At 37.3% G+C, this 25,724-nt stretch overlaps 2 protein-coding genes across 2 annotated transcripts; one reads left to right on the forward strand and one right to left on the reverse strand.

Moving 5' to 3' along the window:
• Positions 1 to 204: 204 nt before the first annotated feature.
• Positions 205 to 8,025, forward strand: LOC138873336 (uncharacterized). Its single transcript, XM_070151794.1, has 3 exons — positions 205 to 979; positions 7,270 to 7,497; positions 7,745 to 8,025. The coding sequence occupies exons 1-3, from the start codon at positions 205 to 207 to the stop codon at positions 8,023 to 8,025; spliced, it is 1,284 nt and encodes a 427-aa protein (XP_070007895.1).
• Positions 8,026 to 14,769: 6,744 nt separating this feature from the next.
• Positions 14,770 to 19,906, reverse strand: LOC104216508 (F-box/LRR-repeat protein At3g03360-like). The gene is made up of 3 exons (XM_070150793.1): positions 19,332 to 19,906; positions 18,003 to 19,045; positions 14,770 to 15,327 (listed from the first exon to the last, which is right to left on the reverse strand). The coding sequence occupies exons 1-2, from the start codon at positions 19,443 to 19,445 to the stop codon at positions 18,143 to 18,145; spliced, it is 1,017 nt and encodes a 338-aa protein (XP_070006894.1). The 5' UTR covers positions 19,446 to 19,906; the 3' UTR covers positions 14,770 to 15,327; positions 18,003 to 18,142.
• Positions 19,907 to 25,724: the final 5,818 nt, after the last annotated feature.

Raw genomic sequence — 25,724 nt, forward strand, 5'->3', positions numbered from 1 at the left:
GAGTTCGACACAAGGATTTCAGGGTTAAAGTTCCCAGAGGGGTTTCAAGATTGGGTATCCCGCCTTCGCTCCATCACTGCGGGGCAAATAGAATGGACACTAGGTTGGCTTCCTGTTGAAGAAATTGTGTATATGCCCACCAATGGTCCTTACTTCCTCCTAATGGGTCTTCAAGGCATTTAGCCTTACGCTCTATACAGGGTGATGAGAAAGTTGGGAAGGTGTCAGGTTATGCACCCAGATGAAGACCTTAGTGTTTATGCAGTCGAGGTTAGCTCTGACGGCCAATTTCATGAAGAAACAGTTCGTTCTATTTGGAACGAGTGCCAGTATTTGACAGTGAACACTCGAGTGCATGACCTATCTAGAGGCGAGATCTCACCCGCCTATCTTGCCTGGTATAGAAAGAAGAATAGTGCAAGGGCCGAACAGGAAAAACCAGCCAAAAAGCCTTACATTCAGGAACTCGTTGAGGCGTCGCAAGAACAGTGGGCTTGGTTGGCCAAGGAGAATGAGTACAGGGCCACAATAAGAAAGCTGGAAAAGCAAGTCAAGGATCTCCAATTCGAGAATGGTTTGCAAGCCACGGTGGATGAGGGTGAAAAGAAAAAGCTAGCCAAAGAAAATGAGGCCCTTCGAGCCCAGATTCGAGAAACGAAAACAACAGCTGAAAATCCCGATGAAAAACTTATAAATAACCTTAGGCAGAAGGTGGATGAGTATGGTTTTTATTTGAACAAAGCAGAGGGTGAACTAGCCAGAGCTCGAACAAAATTGGCTAAGAATGCAGAAGAACGAGCGCGCCTGGTTAAACAGTTAAAAGAGAAATACGACAATGAGGTTGCGGGGTTGAAGAAAAGGGTCATCACCGTTGAGAACAAAATGATCAAGCAGGCGAACAAAATGGTTTTGTCTATTTTTATTGAAATCAGGCACCCACATGGAGAGCACGGGAATACAATTCAAGTTCGGCAATCAGGTGCCCACCTGAAGAGCACGGGAATACAGTTTAAGTTTAGCAGTCAGGCGCCGACCTGGAGAGCACGGGAATATAATTCAAGTTCAGCAGTCAGGCGCCCACCTGGAGGGCACGGGAATACAGTTCAAGTTCAGCAGTCAGGCGCCCACCTGGAGAGCACGGGAATACAATTCAAGATGAGCAGTCAGGCGCCCACCTGGAGAGCACGGGAATACAGTTCAAGATGAGCAGTCAGGCGCCCACCTAGAGAGCACGGGAATATAGTTCAAGTTCAGCAGTCAGGCGCCCACCTAGAGAGCACGGGAATACAATTCAAGTTCGGCAGTCAGGCGCCCACCTGGAGAGCACGAGAATACAATTCAAGTTCAGCAGTCAGACGCCCACCTGGAGAGCACGGGAATTCAGTTCAAGTTCAGCAGTCAGGAGCCCACTTGGAAAGCACGGGAATACAGTTCAAAGTTCAGTAATCAGGCGTCCACCTGGAGAAAAGGGAAAGCATCTCATATTACAATTCAAATCGGCAACAAAGGGACTTTACCGGGAGAATACAAGTCAACGAGGCAACAAGAACCACAAGATCAAGTTTGAGGATACAGACAGGATTTTGTAATAGGTCATAGTTTAGTCTATCTTCTTTGTATTTTGACATGGTGTAATAAGGGGTTCATTCAACAGTAGCAACAACAACAACAACAACAACAGTGAAATCATCAGCTTCATGGTAGTCCCAGCTACCAAAACTTCCCGAACTACACTGACCTGATTCCTTTATAGACAAGGATATGTAGGCAACCTCGGAGGCATGGTGCGGTCAAATTTTTCAAAAAAAAATGCTTCCCACGGAGTATTCAAACGGGCAAAAATCGCTCATATCCGCTCACTTTATCTTTGCACGAAAACTCTTCGTGTTTCCGAGCAAAGAGGGGCAACTGTGAGCACGTGATTTTTTCCCTATATGAATTACTCCCACAAATTCAAAACAAAATAATTTTTTTCATTGTTTGCAATTTTGTGGATTTTTGTGGCATGTTTTGTCAATTGTTTGCATTTGTCTATGCATGTTTATTTATTTAATTAAGGAAAAGTACCAAAATATATATTGCATTTGCATTTAGGATTTTACATTTTTTAGATTAATTAGCAAATTAGTTGTTTTAAGAAATGGAAAAGTTCACAAAAAATAATTTATCTCTGCACTTTTTAATTTTAGTTTTGAATTTTGGTAGATTTTCCTTAAATTTAATTTTTAATTAGTTATGATAATTAGTATTTAGGTTTGATTAGTGTTTTTGATTGGTCAATTTAGTTTTAGGATTTAATTTAGGTTTTAATTTTAATTTTGAAAAAAAAAAAGAGAAAAAAAAAAGAGAAAAGAATTTTGAAGAAAAATGAATTGAAAAGAAAAGTAAAGAATTGAAAGGATTTGGATTTTTGGGCCAAAACTCGAAATTCCCCAAGCCCAAACCAAATTCCTTTTTTACATTACCAAACCCGACCGAACAGGCCCAAACCCGTTCCCTCACATGGTCTGCCCCGTCAATAATTCAAACGACGTCGTTTGGAGTTGCCAACTCTAGCTCAATCTGAGCCTTCCATTTCCTTCCATCGAACGACCATCAAGGCCCTTCCCCAAACACATAAAAATGTCCGAAATCCTTGGAGACCAGGTCAGTTCTCAAATTTCCTTTCTCACTTCATCTTCCTCATCTTAAAGAACCCTAGCGCCGCCTCTGATCTCTCCATCGTTTTAGGGTGGCGGCGCCACCTCCAACCACCATCAAAATAACACCCCATGACCCCCTCATTACCCTCTTTCCAAACCCCCACTTTGCACCTTTTGAATGAGGCTAGAACTCATCGAATCTCAAAATTAGGGTTCAAGCTTTAGAAGCCAAGTCAGAGTTATGTAGGCAAGGATCTTCCTCCAACGTTTCCTCAGTGTTCAAAGTCGATTTGCTCTCAAAATTACATTGTTCGTTTGTTCTTGGCAAAGAACAAGCGAGTGACGCCATTTGGAGATCGAATCAAGGTCAGTCAAGTTCGAGCCAAGTCGGTAAGTTTATTCTTTCCTTTTGCTTTCTTTCTATCTCTTTTCTTCTTCTCCTGGGTTAATTCAGTCAAAAGTCGACCAAATTTTGGGCCAAGCCCCGTCCATCTGTTCTCTTCAGTTGTTCTATTCTAGGTTTAGTCGTTGATTGTGTTTTGTTTGTTACCTTTTTGTTAAATGGCTTGATTCACGGTCTTAATTTAGCTTTTTGATTTAACTTAATTAAAGTAATGTGATAATTTAGTTTAATTCTGCATTAACGGGTAAATTACTGTGGGTTTAAATTTCATTTGTTTTATTTTTAGGCCGTGATGAGTTTTGTTCACATTTTTGTCTGGGAGTCCAAATTATTTCTCTTGTTTTCTTATTTCTCATGACTGGCAGGGTTGGACCTGGGCCTAAGGAAAGGGTTCAGCCCAGGTCTTGCCAGAATTAACTTGTTTGAGCCTTTGGGTCCAAGTGGACCCATTCTGGGCTGGCAGACTAAAGTAAAAATAGGGGTATGGGGGGTAATTTGGGTAGTCCGCTTAGGGGAATCTTTGTATAACTGAAATGGAAGCTTCCTAGAAGCTGGGATAGGGACTGAAGGGGAAAATCTGATAATTACCTAGGGATATCTAAGCTATATTGAAAATGTAAAAAGGGTCTAATTGCAAAATTTCAATTCTTTGAGGCTGCCCTAATGCCTTGCCTATAAAGGCACAGAGACTTGTTATTCAAGTCAGGGGGAAGAGATAAAATATACATAAAATCGGCTAACTGTTCTACTGTTTCATTGAGTTTTCTTCAATAATCTCTAAAGTTTTCAATTATTGAATATTTCCGATTCACCTAGAATTAAATGGCATGAATCTGTGGTCTTAGAGCTTGGTGTTTGAGGTTTTGTTGTTGGGATTACTGTGTTATTAGACTTGGTTTTCGAGTTCTGCTACTACTGTTACTGTCCATTTCTCTGATTATTGCGTTGTTGTTGTTCTGCGTCTTCACCCCTTTTCCTTTTCATTTCCAGGTGCATTTCTGAACCTTTTATGATGTAAATCTCATTTTTTGAGATGGGAAGAAGAATTAAAAGCATGGCTTCAGATTTCTCCTTGTGTTTCATTTTATGTTTCTTATTGTATTCTGTTTAGTCTCCATTCGAGTAACTGAATCCACATGGTTGTATTGGATTTAGGATCATGAAAATTTATTTTTGGAAGACTCGATTAAATTAGATTTATTTTGAATTTGCATTAGCTTTTGATAAAATAGGTGGTAATACATTGATAATATAGCTTATGTTTGAACTACTCTCAAAGATATTAAAAGCAATCATGAAGATATTTGATGCACCGTCAAAGAGCATGTGGATGTATTAGTTTAGAGGTAGTAGAGAAATCGAACTGTTTTTCTAATTGATTTGAATGTAAAGATTCAGAAATGAGCATGTTTATTTAGTCTCATAAGTTTCAGTAGTTGCCAACTCATAATGTTTCATTAATTAGCGCATGAATGTGTTGGAACTCGAAAAATGGTTTAGAATAATTGTTTGTTTAATTCCAATCATTGCTTCTATGTCTAGTAATTATTAGTTTAACTGTTGAGCTTGTTCAATATCAAGTTCATGGATTTGTGATGTTTGGATTCTCTTGTCACTACGTTTTCCAAATCTGAATTGCTTTCTGCTGTTACCCGGGTTTGGAACATGACCTCTTTGATATCCAATTCGAGCATTGCCCCATGGAAATTGGGCTCTCCGCTTGAGCCCAGGTAGGATCTGTTATGGAACCTAACACTTCGCGTCCTTGATGACTTTTACTGAGTCATTGAGCCTTACATTAGGCCAAGCCCAAATTCAGAAAACTTAAAAGGGAATAGACTTTACTTAGTCTTAACTTTGACCCATGTTTGAGTTCAGCCGAGGTTCTAAAGTAAATGTTATTTCTTTAGCCTTATTTCATTAATGGATCCTTGATTAGTTGAGGTGTGCCACTCAAAACCAACAACAATTTATGTCCCTCATGAGTTAATTTTGAAATCCTTTAATTAGAATGATTCGAGGTGAGCCGTGCCAAACAAAAATGACAATTGCATGGCCCTCATTTAATTAATCTTGTTTTGATCCTTAGAATCCGAGGTGTGCCACATAGTAGAATTTCCATGCCCTCGCAAAGTTGCAAACGCATAGTTGCTTTAAGCGCGTTTATTTTAATAATTTACCTTCCTAAACTCGGGTGCGCATTTATGTGCCCCAAATCCAAATCCTAACAACGTTGTATGAAATATGTCGCGGACTGCGGGTGTATTTATGTGAAGCGGTTCAAAACATATTTTATGTGACGTTGAATTTTCCTTGAAATTAATTGAAAGCGGTTATAAAGTTGAAATTGACCCATAGGCTAAAACATGTATTAAAATCAGGTAATAAGCTAATTATAACAGTTGAGCGACCGTGCTAGAACCACGGAATCCGGGAAGGCCTAACACCTTCTCTCGGGTTAACAGAATTCCTTACTTAGATTTCTGTGTTCGCGGACTATAATACAGAGTCAATCTTTCCTCGATTCGGGATTTGAACCGGTGACTTGGGACACCATAAAATTATCCCAAGTGGTGACTTTGAATCTTTAAATAAATAAATCTCGTTTCGATTGTCACTTAAATTGGAAAAACTCTTTTATACCCTTACGGAGGTAATAAAAAGGAGGTGTGACACTAGGTTTCACACAAATCCAAAAGAGTCTCACCAGACTGCAGTCAAGAGGATCTTGAGATACCTAAAAGGTACCACTGACCTTTGTATATGGTATCCAAAAGGTAGTAAATCAAACTTAGTGGGATATGTTGATGCTGATTATGTAGGTTTTCTTGTGGATAGAAAAATTACCTCAGGTATTGGTACATTTTCTTGGCTCATGTCTTGTATCTTGGGCCACCAAAAAGCAAAATTTTGTGGCTTTATCTACTTTAAAGTTGAGTATGTTGTTATTGCCTCATGTTGTTCTCAATTTTTATGGATCAAACAACAATTAATGGACTTTGGAATTGATATAGGTCGTATCCCTATCTTTTGTGATAACACCAGAGCAATTAATATGACCAAGAACATGATTCATTATAAAAGAACTAAGCACATAGATGTTAGGCGCCATTTTTTGTGGTACAATTATGAAAAGGGTTTGATCAGTGTGAAATTTTGTGCTACTAATAAGCAAATAGATAACATCTTAAAAAAAGGTCTAAGTAGAGATCACTTTGAAAGCAACATGTTAGAATTAGGGATGATTAAGATCACCTAAAAGGAGCTAGTTCTAACTCAATGTTTGGTTAGATAGTTTGTTAATTTTTATAAATAATTAGATTAGATTTTGCTTAGTTTCATACTTTCACTGGTATATTATTGTGCCATGTGCTAAAATGTCTCATTAATCTCTAATGATATTATCTCTATTTTCTTAGAAAATTTCAAACTTACACAAGAGAATTCTCAGTGAAGAACCTGGTTCATCAAGATTACATTGTATGCATTATCCACTCCGCATATTCTGAAATAATTGTAATTGGATCATGATAAAAAAAGAGCCCCATTTGATCTCAATCTTCCTCAGATCTTATCCGTTACAAACGAACCAGTTGCACCAAAAGGAGTCCCACACACCATAATTGCCCAGATTCCAGGGAAAACTCCAATGTCTTTTCAAACTGACTTTCCCAATTTGATTAAACTTCTAGGCTTCTAAAAAGCTACAGTTACCTAATTAAACTCTCCGTCTTTAAATTGATTTTGCCTAATCCATTTTCTCACTTCTAATTTTCAGCCGCCAAACAATTCTCTCTATCTATTCTTATCTCTTCTATACACACGTACTCTCATCTCTTCTATATACACATCTACACACATCAATGGCAAACTTTTATAAAAATCCCTCATCATCACCCAAAGAATCATCAACTACACCATCTATCACACCTTCAACCATACCCACCTCTAAGAAAGGAAGATTCAAGATGCTTTCTCGTAAAGTAGTCACTAGAGGAGAAAAAATTAAGAAAATTAATGAGCAATCCAGGAAGAAGAACCCCAAAAATTTGAAGAATTATTTAAGTCTACAATTGAAGAGGAAAAAATTGTTTCATCTGAAACAGATCAGCTAATTTCTGGTTCTAAGATTGTGTCTAATACAATTTCTTGAGTTGCTGAGAATCTGGAGAACAAATTTGTTTTGGTTGGAACTATTGTTGGGGTTGAAATCACTGAATCTAGAAAAATTAGTGGTAGAAATAAAAAGAAAAAAGAAAAGAGAGTGGGGTGCTCAAGGTGATGTGAGAGGAAAGGGAAAAGAAGAAATTTCTAAATCTTCACCTACTCATGCTGAGTTGACTGAGGAGACAGGGGCTATGGTGTTGTGGAGTGCGAATGCTACTGAGGAGAAAGAAAGTTGGAGAGAAGAAGGGGTAGTGGGTCTGCAGATGCAAGTGAAGCTAAGAGCTGGTTAGGTTGAGGAAGAGGTTTCAAGAACCTGATGCATCTGTGCATGAACCCCTTAAAAACCTACTAAAGCGAGTGTCTGATAGCTACAATCCGAAAAAGAAGAAAATCTTAGGAGTTAAAATCCCTGGAACTGCTAGGGAAAATAAGAAGAGAGATGCTGCCTCTTCTAACCCTGTAGAGACTCCTCCTATAGGAGGAAGAGTTACAAGGAGTCAGAAGAAGTAGAGTGAGGCTAAACTGGAAAAAGGCTTAGCAAAGAGTAAAAGAAAAGATGTTGCAAAAGAGAAGAAGAAAGCGAGTGAGCGTGTTGAGTCAATTGAAATTGAAGAGATGGACCTAGTTCTTCATGATGAAGACAAGGCAGAGGAGGTGGAGGTTGTGACTTCAAAGGCAAAGAAAAGAAAGACTTCCAACAAGAAGTCACCTTCAAATATTGTTGATGCAGAGCCTTCTACCTTGGCAACGAGAACCAGATTTGCTAGAAAATCAAGGAACGTACAAGTAGTGGAGGAAGAAAAAATTGAATAAGAAGAGTAAACTGATGAAGAACAGGACAAGATGGTTAAGTTTGGGAAAAGAATCATCTTGAAAGGTAGACTCCTCAGGGACTTGGAGGAGGAAGGCATGGTGATGCTATTGGAAAAACTACAACTTCAGGGATGGAAGGATATGATCCTTCAAATGGAAGGAAGACTTGCCAGAACTGAGATTGTGGAGTTCATGGCAAATTGTAAAATCAAAAATGGCAGGGTCACCAGTGTAGTGAATGGGGTAACTGTGAGCTTTAACGACAAGGAATTAGGATAGATTCTAGGAGTACCTGCTGAAGGGTACAATGATTACACAAAGTTGAAATGGCCAAGACTAGAAAACCTCCCCACTTCCCTTACCATTACAAGGATTTGCTAACAATAACGAAGAGCTACAGTCCAAGCCTGTGTATAAATGTGAGATGAAGCCTGCCCACACAATGCTTTTTTAATTTGTCAGCAAGGTCGTGTTGCCCAGGAATGAAAGAAGCCACATTGCCACCTTCATGGATTTGGTCCTTATGATTCCTGGATAGTAGAAGGCCGATCAATTGGCCTGGGTTTTTCATCCAGCTCCTTGATAGGGTTCTAACTGGCACCAAAACTCATTCCATATCCTATAGTTTCATTCTCACTAATCTGCTTTCTCACTTCAAGTTACCCCTCAAGAAATGGATGTTAGTACAAGCAAATATCACTTTAGGGCCAACCCCCTTGACTGCATGTGACTACGAAGTCCATACTGCTCTCAAAGAACCTAGTTCATCTAAGAAGGTGCTTGTGAAGAACATAATGAGAGCCTTGGTGTAGAAGAGTTGGGGCTAAGGATGCTGAGATTGAGAGGTTGAAGAAGAGGCTAGCTAAAGTAGAAACTGAGAAGGATGCTCTCTAGACTGAGCTTGCAAAGGAAAAGGAGAAAAATTAAGACATTCTTCATGATATGTTGAAACTGCTTCAGTCTAGAAACCAAGAACCTGGTCCTTCCTAGCCTAATTAGAAAACCAGTGACTTGAATGGAATTTTTTTGTTCTTTTTGCTCATGATGCAGTACTGCTATTTCCTTATATGTTTTGTGGATGACTATTATCAATGCTAATCAACTAATTTTACTCTAATTGTTTGTTGATATTTCTTAGATGGCTAATATCCTTAGATTGATAAAGAGAAAATTGAATCATGATTGTATTTGAAGTAGCCCTAGTGGCCATGAGTAAGATCTAATAAAATTTGTTATCTAATGTAATTATGCAACTTTTCGATGATGCCAAAAGAGAGAAGATAGGACGAGCTTTTTACTTTGGACCGTGATGTTTAAACCTGATGAACTTAGTCCTGGATGATTTGTGACTTTAAAATGGAAAGCGTTCTAACATTGTGTTGCTGTTGAGTTATGTTAAAACATGTCGCATGCTTATGAAAAGCATAGAGTTTGTCATCATCAAAAATTGGGAATTTGTTGGCCTAAGTAAGTTTGTTTTGATGATTGACAAAGGAACTTAAGTATGAACCAGGTCCATATATAGTGTACACAGACACGGGCAGATTCAAGCTCAAAGCATGCACGTGAAGGAGATAAGCTTAAGTAGTTATATCTGATATCTCCGGAACGAAAAGGTTGCATAACTGATAAGGAGCAGGACACCTTACTCGAAGAAAACTCTATCCTAGATAAGGGAGGAGTTGGAAGTTAAAGATAACTAGAACTCTTCCGCCATGGAAGAGTAAAGCATTAGAACCCTAGTTAATCTTATTCTACTACTCTGTATATTTCAGGATGTTTTCATTTTATAGGTACGCACAAACGCTGAAGTTAAACAAGAGTTGAGAGCAAAATAGCAAGGCATTTTGCAAGCAATTCATGTGTGATTTAAGTGTGCGACCTGAAGCTACATGAACCAGATAGAACTCTTCCGCCATGGAAGAGTAAAGCATTAGAACTCTAGTTAATCTTATTCTACTATTCTATATATTTTAGGATGTTTTCATTTTACAGGTACTCACAAGCGCTGAAGTTCAACAAGAGTTGAGAGCAAAATAGCAAGGCATTTTGCAAGCAATTCTTGTGTGATTCAAGTGTGCAACCTGAAGCTACATGAACCAGATAGAAGAACCAATTCCAAGTGTCTGTCTTTTATTCTAGTTCAATTGTAGTAGGGCTTTTGAGTTGTACCTTTCAGCTTTTTCTAGAAGCATTTGTACTAGGTACTCTGAATGTATTGTTCAAGTTAGAGTTAACTTGAAATTTTCGCAACAGTCTGAGGCGGTTACCTTAAAGGATTAGAGGTAATTCTTAGATTTACAAGAGTTTTGTAATGTTGTGTTTGGCTCAGTCATTTAGTGAAGTATTGGAAAAAATCCTACTAGCTAGTAGGTCGTGATTTTTTCACCTTTTGAGCCACGTGTTTTCCATTTACTTTCTGCATTTATTTTTCCGCAACAATAGTATAAGGAACACATAGAAGAACCAGGTCCTTATATTATATATGCACGTGAAAAATTGAACACCACACAAATCACCCCGCTCTTGTGTTTTATTGAAGTATAAAACATCAGTTATGAACTTGTGATTAAAGAATATATTAATATTCCGTTTTGCCAATTAATTTGTCAACGTTTATTTAGAGTTATGTGGAGTTCAATTGAATTATATATAATTTACTTTTATAAAAGTTGAAATTTAGATACTCTATTAAATTCACCTAAAATAATAGCAACTTGAAATTCTTCTAATGTATCAAAATGACAAAGAAGTACTACATTTGGCTTTAGGAAAATGAGATGTAATACTGATTTTAGGAACAACGAGAGTAAATGTGGATTGCTCAACATGCAATTATCAATCACCAAAATAAAGTAACTAAATAAATAAACCAGTCATTCAGCCACTCTCCTCGCGGAAGAAACCAAGAATTATACTGCCAGTAGTCGCCGCAGAGATCCGCTGCCATGGCAAAGCTTTTAGTTGTTGCTGCTCTTCTCTTGTGCTTGTTAGTTGTTGCAAGTCCAACACCTTCACCGTTACCACCACTGTGACGGAGGACGACATCGAAAATCAGGGGTCGCAAAGGTGCCAAGAGCAGATCCAGAGGCAGAGGTTGAACCGCACTGCAGGTAAAACACAATTTTGTGTATGTAAATATATTTATATATTATTTTAAGAAATAATATCCATACATATAATAGTTCAATTTAGACACTGTTGGAATAAGGTAAATATATAAATTTGTGACAGAAAGTTGAGCCTTAAAAGCAACATAGTTCTACCCTCAAATTCATTTGCTAATTGAATTAAAGCAGTATACATTTTCCGTAACCTTAAGTCACTAATTGCGGGCAGGGACAGATATGGCGTAACTCAAAATAAATTTCAAACTCATGAGTAAATTAAATGGATTGTGGTAGAATTTAGAATCTATAAATTTTAATTCCATGGGCTCTGATGTAGGATGTACCTTTCAAGAAGCCGTCAATATTATGGCGGGACAGACGACGAAGAGAGCAACCAAGGACAGCAGCATCTCCAGCAGTGCTGCCAGGAATTGAGGAACATGGACACTCAATGCCGCTGCGAGGCACTCAGGAGAATGGTGGCGCAGCAGCGTGGCGGCCGCGGCCAAGAGGCAGAGCGCATGTCAGAGAGAGCTCGTTACCTCCCCCGCATGTGCAACATCCAGCCTACTCACTACCGCTTCTAATTAAGCTGCACCAACATAGCGTTTAGTATAATAAAACACACCATCGTGTGTGAGCTATGTTAGAGATCTGCTTTGTCTAACTAGTACTATTTTATGTTTTGGGTGCATGTAATAGAGGGTCCACATATATAAAGGTGGCCAAAGGCGGACCTAGAATTTGAGTGACGCTGGGACACCACTGCTTTTAGATATGGTAATTACTGGTGGCAAAGTTTGACGTACTAATTCTTTGAAAACATAATGTTTATGATACATGTCAAGAAAATAGAAATTTAATATTTACTAACATAACTAATTTGGTAATACTATAAAATTATCCGCTCCTACTTGAACTCGTTGTAATCATAATATATGTAAACCGTGCAAAGTTTGAATTTTAATGTGTAAATTTTTGTATAAAATATTTCAATTGATTCTAGCTAATTAGATGTTAATCAGTTAAATGTTTAGGTATCACTAATTAAAATTGAGAAAATATATATCTTGCTGATGCATAGAAAATCATAAGCCACTTGTAAATTTCCATATGGAAAACATGCATCAAATTGTCCAAGTTATTTTGCATTTTACTATCTTCAAAAGGTAAACTTTATTGATAATTATATGGATCCAACTTCACTCTCATTCTTGTAAAAATAATATGTTTTACTTCCCCATCATGCTTAGTTCTTTGATTTACCTCTTTAAATTTTTCTCCCAGATGAATAGGAGGTAAAACTTTTAAAGAAAGATAAAGTTCTAAACAAGGTGAATTTGAAAAAGAATAAAATATATCAATACTTAGGGAGTAGTAGTAACGTAACAAAAAAAGAGTAGTAAGTATCGTGAATATATTAAGAAAAAGTAACCCCCCCCCCCCCCCAAAAAAAAAAAACAAAAATTAAAAGTAGAAGATGATATGCACATGGATTCGATCTCGGGTATTCCAGGACAAGAGCTAAGTTGCACAGGATGCTATTACCAGTCATACAGCGCAACTATCTTGTTTTGAGGGGGCAAGGAAAATATATGGGGGTCCTCACTATACATATAGCTATTTATAATAGATATATACAGGATTTTTTTCTAGGCTAATGGAGTCCCATGACCCCTTAATCCCTAGTGTAGGTCCGCCTCTGAAGGCGGCCATGAATGTGGAAGACTCGTTTTATATAAATAGAATATCTGGCTTCCACCTCTATTGCATGTGAATTAAGTCCGATCGAGTACTAGTTACTCTATTATTCTCTCTCTCTCTCTATATATATATATATGAATGAAGTTGGTCCTTACATAAAGCGATTTGACCGTCTCTAAAATCAAGAAACATGTTGGGTGTGCAGTCAAAATTTCACATTGGTAATTCAAAATATTAGGAACCTACATATAAGGTTTTGGAATCTCTTAATAGTGTGAGGCTTTTTGGGGAAAATCGTCCAAGCTTGGCCCAAAGCGGATAATATCACACCATATTAAGAGTATTTTTGTGCCATTTCGGCCTAACAGCTGGAAAATTATGTGGGTTTGTTCCAAATCATATCATGTTAATTAAGATTATCTGTTGCGGAAGATCGTAAGTTAATTAGCATACAATCACACACACACAAAGCAAATAGAGAATACAAATCAACACAAGAATTTAACAAGGCTCAGCTAAGCCTAATCCACTAAAAGAAAAAAACAATACAATCTATAGAATCCCCGACTACAATCCCTATATTTAGATCTCAAATAGTCACAAACCTATAATAGAACGGTTTCCCAATTTGACAAGGAGAATAAGTTTTCCTTTCCCAAATCTATTAGGACAAATGGGTTTTCCCAAAGTTATAGGAATTATGGGTTTCCTAAAAATACAAGTAAATATTTCAAGCCACAAATAACAATTCTTCCCTTTGGCTTGAATTCTCTTCATCAATAAGAACAATGTCTCTCTACCTTGTTCTCAGCCTTCGCAAAGGCTCTACCCATTTCCGTGCACATCAACCAAGTCTAGGCAACACCTAAACTTGTTAAGAAAATCAATCTCTTCAGCGACAACACTAATCTGTCGATTTGATTCTGTACTCGGAATAGCTTTCGGATAGCTATAACACTCAAATGCATCAATGGTCATTGCAACCACCGAAGCAAATCCTATAGGATTCGTATATCCAAGAAGATTCACATCAACTACGTTTGCAAATATTTGCGGTTGGTTGATCACTTCACTCTCTTCTCTCTGCCTGTTACAATACTATCTTGATCAATATTTTGCACCTCCTCCGTTTCCTCGACTTTAGAACTATTAGACTGAGTTAGTGAAGATTCAATTTCTATCTCTATGCGATCACTGACACCACGATCTGTTTCTGTTATTGCCTTCTCCCTCTGACTGTCCAGTGAGGCGGATTCATTGAGTGTCACATCCCTACTGAGAATTAACCCTGAAGTCTTTTGATATGTGCATCACAACCTATAACCTTTCACTCCAGTGGCAACCTAGAAAAATTGAAACACACTTATTTGCCATGTCAATTAGAGGTGTTCAAGAGACACACTTTTATAAGGACGAGATGTCTGTTTAATAACTGGTGCCAACTTTAAGTGTCTACTTTTGTATTTTACCTATATTTCATATATCTAATTATAGCTATATTTTAAGTGTTTATCTTATATCACACTTATACATGTATATGATTGTTTTAAAGTTATATTATACATCGAGATAGTATACACGCAAAAAACATGCCCGGGATTAATTTGTCTTTAATAAATGGATTAACTGGTTGAAAAGAACTTGCAAGTTATTAGAGTGACAAAAATAATGGAGTAAGACAAAGGAGTGCAAATAGGAAATGTTTGTTTTAGCACAAGGTTTCACATGTTATCCAGTCTGTATTTTGCTATACGCTTGGAAAGGGAAAAAGATAAGGTTAAATCCTATTTCCTCTTCGTCATATGATACAGTTCGTTGATTGAACTAAAACCCGGCCGTTGCCAAATGTTAATTGATTCAAGACCAGTTACAAAATGCTGCCAATTTTGATATAAAAATTAGCAGTAGCTTGAGAACTGAAGAAGTTCAACACAATTTCATATGTTAAAAAGACAGAAGATTCATCAACTTAAATAACCTATCCGCTAAATTTGCTTATAAAATATTGAAAAAGTTAGTAGCAAAATAAAGAAGTCATAGTAAATGTGCACATTTAAAACCAATAGGGGACGTCTACTAATTACGTAAAACCAGGACCATGTGTCGACAATTCAGCACCGGGAGGTAAATTTGCTTTAAGCTGCTCAACACACTCTCTGATTGCCTTCTTTTTCACTAGGGATGCACACTTAGGGTGTCCCTCTGTGTCAATGATCATCTTCTTAAGAGATCGGGCAATTCGCAGCAAATGTAAAGCAAGATTACAATCACTTGAACACCCAATAAAACCAACCAACTTCACCACCTCAAGACGTTTGTGACAGAACTTAGTAGCTTCTTGTGCATTACGATCAGCAGCGCATGCTTCTGTCAGGGACTCCCGCAACATTTTTTTGGGGGGTGGGGGGTGGGGGTGGGGGGGGAACTCTATAAAATAGCTAGATAGGATTTAGCTTACACGTCTCTCCGTGCCTGGAAGGAAAAATACCTGTCAAAACAAAGAAATAGGCATATTAGTAAAACGTTAAGTCGCATTAAACCAAGAAAGGGAGGATCAATTTCAAGTGAATACACTAACTCTACAAAGCTAATGGTTTGCGTACACACTACCCTCTCCAAATCCCACTAATGAAATTTTAATGGGTCATTGTTGTTGTACACTAACTCTACAAAACATGTAACGGACAACAGTGAGCCCAAAAAGGAGAGGCGAAAAAAGGAAAGGAAATGGTGGCAGGAACAAAACACACCAAAGTTTGATTTTAATAAATACACCAAAACGACTTTCCACTAATAGACGATAAACTAACACCAACTCTACCTGGATGGCCTAGACAGTTTATCAGAAAGCATTAATCAAAGACAAAGCCAATAAAGAATATATGCATCCTTATAATGTTTTTATTTTATAACTGTGGTATCTGGGCCAGCTTGCGCGCACCTCGACTAATTCCACGGGAAGAAATCACTTAGTGTTTCTGTGTCTCTGCTAGAATTTGAATCTGAGACCTCAGATTCCCAACCCACTTCATTATACACTAGGCCACACCATTGGGTGCATGCATCCTTATAATGTTAATCATCAATATAGCATAATAGTAGTTAGGCTTAAACAGCATGAGAGTCCATTATGAAAATGGCAGTTAAATGTGGCAAATGCAACTTTTATGTTAAATTCTGCTCAAGTATCATTTCAAATTCTGAAATATTTCAGGAAAACTTGGTAGGAGAAATATCTAACCTATGCATCGCAATCTCAATCTACATATGTCTGACTACTCATCAATGGTAGTTGTTAAGCCTAACTGTGTATATATCCTGCTTTGCCAAACTGCACTTAAGAGCATGCAATTCAGTGGGACTGAGTCGTTCCTAAATTTTGGGTAGTCCTTAATTTTTCACCAGGAAGAATTTTGGATTCTGTCTAGAATTTTGAGACAACAGAAAATAGTCATGCCCCCCCCCCTCCCCGCCCCAAAATAAACGGAATGGGAAACAAACAAGCTCTCAGCAAGTGAACTCGGTGTTATTAAAAGCAAGCGCTTCTGCGCTTTAAGCGAGGCGCAACCTTTGTGCTTTTCTAGTCCTAAAGCGAGGCATGAGTTAAAAAGCACATGCTTCAGGCCCAGAAGTGAGAGGCGACACGAGCGAGAAAAGCTCACTTAAGCAAGGTCGACGGCTGCCTAGGGTTTTATTTTAAAAAATTTCAAATACACTTGTACGCGACTTCTCTTCCAATAATCTGCTTCAAGTGGACTGCTCTTCCTCTTCACTTGACTGTTGCGACTTCTTTCGAGGTAAGTTTCTCTTCTCTTTCTTCTCTTCTCTTCTCTTCCTCTTCTTCTTTTCTCTGCTTTACCTGCTTCCACTCGACTCCTCTTTTATTATCTTCTCTTCTCTTCTCTCTTTTTCTATTCTTCTTTTCTATTTTTTTGTCAGTTCTTCGACTTCCAAGAGTTATTTTCTATGTTCTGCTCTTCTTTTTTCTCTGTTCTGCTCTGTTTTTTCAAAATCTCTGTTGACTGTTCTGCATTTTTTTCTCTGTTTTCACTATTCTATTTTTTTTTTTTTTTTGGTAATTGTAGTAAATTCTGTCTTTTTATTCAATGGCATCAAGCTAAAAAGCTAGGTATTAAATATTTCAATGTCTTTTTGGTCATTTATCTATGCCTATTTAATATTTTTTAGTTATGTATTAAATTGCGCTTCACATGAAAAAAAATGTGCGCTTCGCTTCACGCTTCTTGCTTCAGTGAAGCAAAGCCTCGTCGCTTTTTTCCACTTCTCGCTTTCCAAAACACTGAGTGAACTATAAAAAGCATTTTTTCCTTCCATATTCTAATACCCTGTCAATCAAGAATGCAATTAGTTCAACTGCACTGGAATCGGATCCTCTTTCTCAGTGGCACTGCATACAGTACATACCAAGACAGTCATCCATTCTCTGAACCCTCTTCAAATGGTGTTCTTGGTAGCTCCCAAATATATCATGTATAGGACTATAATGCACGAATAAAACAGATTCTGTTATCATTCAATTTACTAAGTGCTATTTACTATTGCACGAACATTTTATGTAAATAATGTATGGTTAGACTTCCTCATCATACCATAATAGTGATGATGGTGCGTGAACATACATGATCTTTCTTTTTCTTGTAAAGCAATATCATAAAGGCAAAATCCCACATTTTAGAGTCAGCCATGGTATACTTTCTTTGATTACTTCATAAGTGAACAAGATTACACAAAGATTACGTTCATTCTTTTAATTACTGCTATAAAACTGGGAGTAATAAAATTTGTATTCGTTGATATCTGACATGCAACTAGTGTTATGATAGTAACGGCTCGTAGAACAACACGATCCCAAAGCAATTAATTATGTACCTATCTCATTGCTTACTTATTACGCGGGCTAAATACTTAAGTAGATCTAATCTTCTTCTTTTTTAAAAGAATACGCTTTTTCAATTGAGCAGGCATTCTCTAATATATTAAGCTTTTAGATGAGTTTTAAAATGTTTATACAATCAGCAGATCATTTCAAAGAACACCTAAGCTTAACCATCTTTAAGACTTTTCGTCATATAGCTCATAGAGGGCAAGAGCCAAGAGCATGGCATGGCATAAAGGAGAAGAATATGAGACAAGAACTTTTACCTTGATGGTTAACCTGGACAACCGAGGAGAACACTTAGTCAAGAATGCGAAGAAGCAAAGGCCATCATCCTCTTCTAAAGTGATGTCCAATTCCAACTCTTTCAGATTGTACAGTTGAGGATGTTCACTGGGAATCTCCCCTATCCTGCAACCTTTTGTGACACTTTCAGTTTAAGCTTCTTCAGATTTCGACAATAGCTTGAGTGCTTGTGATCATCAAAAATAAAAGAGCCAGCATAATCTCCTCCGATAGTTAGCTCAGATAAGAGGGGAACTTTCTTGAAAGGCGCTTTGATATCACGTCCAATGTATGTAAAAGACACAAGACCTGGAGCATGAACCTTCATAGTCTTCAAAGAATCACAATTTGATATTTCCATGGACCTTAACTTAGTTAACGAACCAGCAACTTTCAAACGCTTCAGAGACTTTGAGGCTGAAATACACACTTGCTCCAACACAGGGCAGTGTGACAAAAGAAATTCAACAACTTCCTGTGTTATTCGGATGTTAACAAATCGGAAAGATTTGAGAGTAGTCAATGTTTTCAGCAACTTAACCTCGCCAGAAATCGACAACAGCTTTTGCACATGAGGAATGCTATAATTCCTCCAAAGTCCAGTGCTGTCAAGAGGACCTGCCGCCATGTTTAGTTCAAATACTTTGACCTGGCTTTCCATTGCAAAATTAATCCAGCCATCAATATCATGGTTGACTTTGCGTTGCCTTTCTACTGCAAATTCAGTATCCTTGTTGGGGCGATAACTAATACTTGGATAGACAAAACCAACTTTGAACTGCTCAATAGATTCACCCTGATGCAATTTTAAGCCTTCATTCACCGAATTTATAAACTTTTCTGCTGCCTCAAAATCCAATGTGCCTTCACTATAAAACTGAATACTGCAAGTTGTATACTTCCATAAGTATCTCCATCGCTGCGAGAGAATACAGGTCCTTGCTGCCTCTTGGAAGGTAAGACAGGAAAGAATGGCAATAAGCAACTCATCAGGCAAGTTGTCAATCCCACACTTGAAAAGATTCTGCATGAAAGAAAAAAGATACTAACTCCTTATATATTCATTAGCCTAGGACTGGAATAAAAGAATATTAAAGGTAGAACTGGGGGTTTGCGGCAAAGGGTGGTGGATTTGTGTCTTAGGTCGTAGGTTCAAGCCCCACACCATGCAAAGCAAAACCTGGTATTTAAGTGGAAAAGGGTAAAGGGGCGGGCCCAAAGGGTCCAAAGGTTGCGGTTGGTCCAAAGGGTCAGCCCCATACGAATATCTCGGTCATAAAAAAAAACCCAGGGGTTTAAAAGCATATTACCTTCTGATGCTTACTACAGCGATTAAGAGGCATCACATCATCCGTCTTTCTTTTTTTCTTTTTGATAAGTAAATCCCTTTTTCTTTTTATTGAAAAGGGCATCACGTAGTCCATATTTTATATATTTTTTTTTATAAGGGCATCAGAATCATCCTACATCCAAATGATAACAAAGACAGTTTCAGCAGAACTATCACTAAGCTACCATAAATTACGCACAAAAAACATGCCTCAATCCGAATTCACAATAGAAATCCATAATAGAGACTTGAATTTTGTGTGGAATTATTGCAACTGACAGAAGATAAGAACCCCAAATCAGTGCAAAGAATGCAATTTATAATATAAAAAATCAGTAAATATGATGCAAAGATCAGAACTTTTAACGAATGATAGGGAAATAAAGCTAAAAATTCAAATATTTGAACTTTCTGTGATTTATATATCAGATAGATTACGTACTAATCAAAAGAGCAATCGTTTTGTTTCATAATTAAAAAGCTAGCTGTTCAAGATCGAGAAACATATTCAACGAAGCAAAGATCAGAATTTTCTATTCAATTTCCAGAAACACTCTTTCCCAATTAAGTCAAAGTTGAAGAGGTATGGTTCCAATAATAGGGAAAGAATGAGACGAAGCAATACCAAAACAGAAAAGGGTCAAAACTGTCGAATATTGTTTAAAATTGCCCTTTGTTCCAATAATAGACGGCTGACCACGTATCGCTTTCAGATTCAATTGACCCATGCCCAATTATAAAATACCCAAACCCTCTCCTATGTGCCCCGTTACCCGACTCTAAAACCCCTATCTAAAAATAAAAATAACCCCACAGACCCCACTCCTTCACCTTCCCGTCTTCTCTTTGCTTCCCTCACCTCACCCCAGGTGGGCGTTTGGACATAAGAATTGCAAAATTATAAAAAAAAAAAAAAAAACAAGTAATAATGATATTTGAAAATTAGAATTGTGTTTGGACATTTAGCTTGTTTTGAAGTTTTATTGATCTGAGTGAAAATTTTGAAAAATAACTTTTTGAATTTTTTCAAATTTTCGAAAAATTTTAAAATTTATCTTCAAGTGAAAATTGAAAATTTTATGGTCAAACAATGATTTTGAAAAAAGTGAAATTTTTTCGAAAAAAGTGAAAAAATCTCATGTCCAAACGGGCTCCAAGTCTGCTACAGTAGACAGTGTCCAATTGATAGATTTGCTGGTACAGCTTCTTCCAAGGAAATTGTTGTTTATTATTCTCAGCAGCAAAGGATCTGAGGGCATCAATGGAAGACGGATCCCAATCTCTACGGCAAAGGAATCCCCAAAAAAGGTTCAACACTATGTTTGGATCATTATTAATCATTGTTTTATAATGTATTGTATTGTATCGTTTTATGGATACAATGTTTGAGTAGATTGTATCGTTTGTTGTTGTTAAATAACATTTTTGTTGTTTAGTTTGAATGCATCGTATTGTACTGTAACTGATAAGTTCACTAAAATACCCCCAATTATTTTTAATAAAATTTATCAAGAATTACACATAAAAATAATTTAAGAAAACATCTTTCTACTAATTTATCATTGATTACGTAGCTTGGAAACAAGAGCAAAAACATGAAAAAAAGGATTAACTAATATTAGCCAAAAAAATTATGGAAAGTGACAGAATCATACGGAGATTTGGATAAAAAGAACGGGGCAAACCAACTCTAGAAACAATGAAAGAAGACAAAGTGGGTCAATAGGTTGGAGATTTGGAGTTTAAATAAAAAATTATTAAATGATAAAATAGAATTATGGAGTAATAAGTAAGGGCATAATTGAAAAAAAATAGGAAACGATCCTACCAATCCAAATCAGTTGTTTCATAAAATGGGGTTTTTAGTTGTTCCGGAACAATGTATTTAGCAATACAATACAATCAATTTTAAATGAACAATCAAAACAAATATTATTTTGGGATAACAATACAATACGATACAATGGCTAATAACCATCCAAACAAGCGGTAAATAAGAGACTAAACTTCTCACAGGTCATCACAAAGCAAAAGAGTGTTAGAACACTGTATTCAAAACCAGTAAATCAACAAACGTTAGTTTAAAAAAAAGCAGAAAAAATTCCGAGCCCACAAGTTTCTTGTGTTTCCTTAAGGAATTTAATCCCCTCATAATGCCCAAGGTTCCGGATTAATTCCTCCTAGAATAGAACGAAATATCTATTCTGTGATAGCAGCACTTCAAATTACAGAATTTAGGCAAACTCAAATGGCGGAGCAAATCACACACAGTGCTTACGTTTTGTGTTTGAAAAACCAATGCAGAAGATTGAGGGGAGAGATTTCATATTTTTCGGTGGTGGAAAATGAGGCTAAGCCTCTCTATTTATAGCCAACACAGTTGAGTCCCAACAGGGGCAAAGGTGCATGTTCGTTGATAAGGTGTCTATTCAGTTATTGAATGGAACGTTTTGGTGTTTATTCAACTGTTGGTCGCGAAAATAATTCCGCGATCTTCCAACGCACGAAAATGATTCTGTGATCTTCCAATGCGAAAAATATTTAGAAAAGAAAATGTTAAATAATGGAAAAGGAAAATAAATTTGGTCCAAAAAATTATACATCAATCATATCAATTGACTAAATCCGAAGCCGAAGCCAAGCGAGCGACGATGATGGCGCGAGGCACCACTTCTTCTTAACTCTTTAAGAGCTAGAAGATGAGCATCTCTATATATACACAAAGATTTTTTCTTTCCTTTTTCCAATGAGGGACAAAGTTCATTAGTAAAGTGAATTAATTTAAAATTTCACTTCCCTCCATTTCTTTTCCCACCATTTGTCATTCACACCTCTTTTGTTATTAATAACAAAACCCAACAATCCCCCATATGAATGGGGAATGGCTATCCGAAACAAATATGCATGAAAAACTGTGTGTGATTCGCAAGTAAGGATTAATCGCATCTGGATAAGTAGGTTTCCCTTTGAACCTTCCGTAGTGAACATATGTCAAATATACTCGATCAATCAGTAGATTTGATATCTTTGAACCGTCAAACTTTGGTGTATACCTAGACAGCCATATGTCACACAATCAACCCTTAACCGTCTTTGGTTCTCATTGTTCTGTTCGTTTCAGCCATGAACACCGCCTGGTTTCATAAGTGAATAGAAAACTGGCCTAACAACATTCTCCTTGAAGAGGCTTACACTTCACACTCATATAGGTGATTCCTAAACGTGTTATCCCGTAGATATACTATTTGATATACCCCGTATCAAACTTAGAAACCATTAAAAAGTCCTAACTTTTTATCCTTAGTACTGAACATTGTCTTCATGAGAATGGACCAAAATTTTATTTGATAATGTTGAACCGTCACTAATGACTTTGTTTGATCTCCTTGAACCTAGATCTTGGGATCTTCAGTCTTCTAGGTAGAGTTACCGCCATAGTGACTTGTCATCGGCCATAGTCTTATTTCCTTTGATGACTTCTCAACCGCCTCTTTAGGTAGGCCTTTTGTAAGCGGATCCGATACATTATCTTTTGACTTTACATAATCAATTGTGATAATTCCACGAGAGAGTAGTTGTCTAACGGTATTATACCTTCGTCGAATGCGACGAGATTTCTCGTTATCCATAACGCTCCCAGCCCTTCCTATTGTTGCTTAACTGTCAGAATATATGCATACAAATGCCATAGGTTTGGGCCAAAATGGAATGTCTTCTAATAAAATTTTGGAGCAATTTCGCTTTTTCACTGGCCTTGTCTAAAGATATAAATTCAGACTCCATTGTAGAGTGGGCGATGCATGTCTGTTTGGACGACTTCCAAGACACTGCTCCTCCACCAATTGTAAAAACGTATCCACTTGTGGATTTTGATTTCATTGATCCGGTGATCCAATTTGCATCACTATATCCCTCAACAACTGCGAGATAATTATTGTAATGCAATGCATAGTCATGAGTATATTTCAAATATCGCAAAACTCATTTCATTGCTATCCAATGAGCTTGGTTAGGATTACTTGTGTATTGACTAAGCTTACTTATTGCACAAACTATATCAGGTCATGTACAATTCATAATGTACATCAAACTTCCCAACACTCAAGCATATTTGTGATGACCCAAAAGGTCATCTCATATTTTAAAACCCAATCCGCGGTTCCAAGGTCTTTAAGACCTCATTCTCTTTTTTCTCGATTTGCGTGCGCAGTACGGGCGCGCTTCCGAAAAGCCCTTATGTGGAAATTTGAGAAAAATGCCAATTTTGCCTTTAAATTTAAATTTAAATTTAAGTTGACTTCGGTCAATATTTTGGGTAAAGGGACTCGGACCTGTGATTTGACGGTCCCGAAGGGTCAGTAGAAAAATATAGGACTTGGGAGTATGCCTGAAATTGAATTCCGGGTTCCCTAGCCCGAGAAATGAATTTTTGAAGAAAAATATTTAACTGAAAAGTATAAGAAGTTTGGAAATTAAATAATGATGGAATATGATGGTATCAGACCCGTATTTTTGTTTTGGAGCCGGTATTGGTTTAAAATAATATTTAAGTCAAATCTGTAAAATTTGGTAAGAATCGGACTTGATTTGATATAAATCAGACCTTCGGTTGTGAAAATAGTAACTTTAAATGTTCTTGAGAATTTCATTGATTTTGAAGCTAAATTCATAGTTGTTGATGTTATTTTGATGATTTGATCGCACGATCACGTCCGTATGATATTTTTGGACTTGTGTGCATGTTTGGTTTGGAGCCACGAGGGCTCGGGTGAGTTGTGGATAGGCCGCAGAGTGTTTTGTGACTTGAGGGAAATAGTTGTTGTGTTGCAAATCTACAGACTTCGCAAATATGCGAAGTCTGGCTCGCAAATGCGAGCATCACATTTGCAAAACACCATCGCAATTGCGATCAGAGGGCAGGGAGGGAGACCTTTGCAATTGCGAAGTTCCATGACGCAATTGCGACCCCAGCCGTCACCGCATTTGCGAACAATTGTTCGTATTTGCGAAGTTAGCAGATTTGCGATGCTTTGGTCGTATTTGCGAGTTCACATTTGCGAACCTGTTATCGCAAATGTGATAACTGTGACTGTGTAAATTATAACTTAGACGGGATTTCTACTCATTCTTTCAAATTTTCAAACCTTAAGCTCCCATAGGCGATTTTCTGAAGAAAAGTTCTTCCCCAAATCATAGGTAAACAACTTTTAACTCATTTCTTTCAATCTACTTCATCTTTTTACAAAACTTCATAATAAAATCTAGGGATTTCATGGGAAATTGGGTGTTTTTGGGTGGAATTTGGGAATTAGAAAATTTGGGGATTTAGACCTCAATTGAGGTCGGATTCCAAAACCAATTGTATATCCGGGCTCGGGGGTGAATGTGTAATCGGATTTTGGTCCGAACTTCAGGTTTTGACCAAGCAGGCCTGGGGTCGATTTTGGAATTATTGGGGAAAATGTTGGAAAAACTAAAATTAAGCATTGGGTTGGAGTTCTTTAGCATTTATTGATGTTATTAAGCTAATTATGACTAGATACAAGTGAATTGGAGGTAAAATCTAGAGGGAAAGTGATAATTGAGGCTTGATTTGTGGCCGTGGAATCGAGGTAAGTGTTTGGTCTAACCTTAGCTTGAGGGAATAGGTGTTGTGTTTTATTTTCTATGTGTTAGTGTTGTGCGTGACGTATAGGTGTAGTGACGAGTATCTATACGTTGGTGTTGAGCATGCCCGTGAGTCTTATACTGTGATCGTTGTGATTCTTATTAAGTACTACCTATGCCTAGATTGATAATTATCCATGTTAAGTAAGACTTATGATCATTTTCATGGTATTTGTCCATTGTTGAACATTGGATCAAGTTGAGGTTTATTTTGTGAAGATAATTGTTGGAACAAGATTGGTTATAGCTGATTCCCTTGCCGGGACGTATTTATTTCTATTGTTGATTCCTTTGCCGGGATGTTGTTGTTTCCACTGTTTGGGTGAGGAAAGAGTGATAAAGCATGAAATGTGATGCGGTGCACATTCATACTTATGCATATGGTGAGGAAGAGTGATAAAGCACGAAGGGTGATGCCGTGCACATTTACGTTTATATTGATGCATATGGTGAGGAAGAGAGATAAAGCACGAAGGATGATGGTGTGCACATTTCTAATATTTATATGGTGAGAAAGAGTGATAAAGCACGAAGGATGATGTCGTTCACATTTTCATTATTGATTGCATGGTGAGGATTGAGAGTAAAAGCACGAAGGGTGATGCCGTGCATTCATTTTTTGTTTGCGGTGATTATTTGTTGTTATCAGTTCAAGTGCCCTAATTTTTCATTTATGTTATTTCTGTATTTCCTTATTCTGGTATCC

This window comes from Nicotiana sylvestris, chromosome 7 (genome assembly GCF_000393655.2).
Source record: "Nicotiana sylvestris chromosome 7, ASM39365v2, whole genome shotgun sequence".
Lineage (NCBI taxonomy): Eukaryota > Viridiplantae > Streptophyta > Magnoliopsida > Solanales > Solanaceae > Nicotiana > Nicotiana sylvestris.

What these genes read in the sequence shown, in the direction of transcription:
- LOC138873336 (XM_070151794.1), top strand. Translation starts at nt 205, where the DNA reads ATGAGAAAGTTGGGAAGGTGTCAGGTTATGCACCCAGATGAAGACCTT. An exon ending in AATTCAAGTTCGGCAATCAG is followed by an intron (nt 980 to 7,269) that starts GTGCCCACCTGA and finishes CACTGAATCTAG; the next exon opens with AAAAATTAGTGGTAGAAATA. An exon ending in GCAAGTGAAGCTAAGAGCTG is followed by an intron (nt 7,498 to 7,744) that starts GTTAGGTTGAGG and finishes AACTGGAAAAAG; the next exon opens with GCTTAGCAAAGAGTAAAAGA.
- LOC104216508 (XM_070150793.1), bottom strand. Translation starts at nt 19,445, where the DNA reads ATGGACTACGTGATGCCCTTTTCAATAAAAAGAAAAAGGGATTTACTT. An exon ending in GCTGTAGTAAGCATCAGAAG is followed by an intron (nt 19,046 to 19,331) that starts GTAATATGCTTT and finishes TCTTTCATGCAG; the next exon opens with AATCTTTTCAAGTGTGGGAT.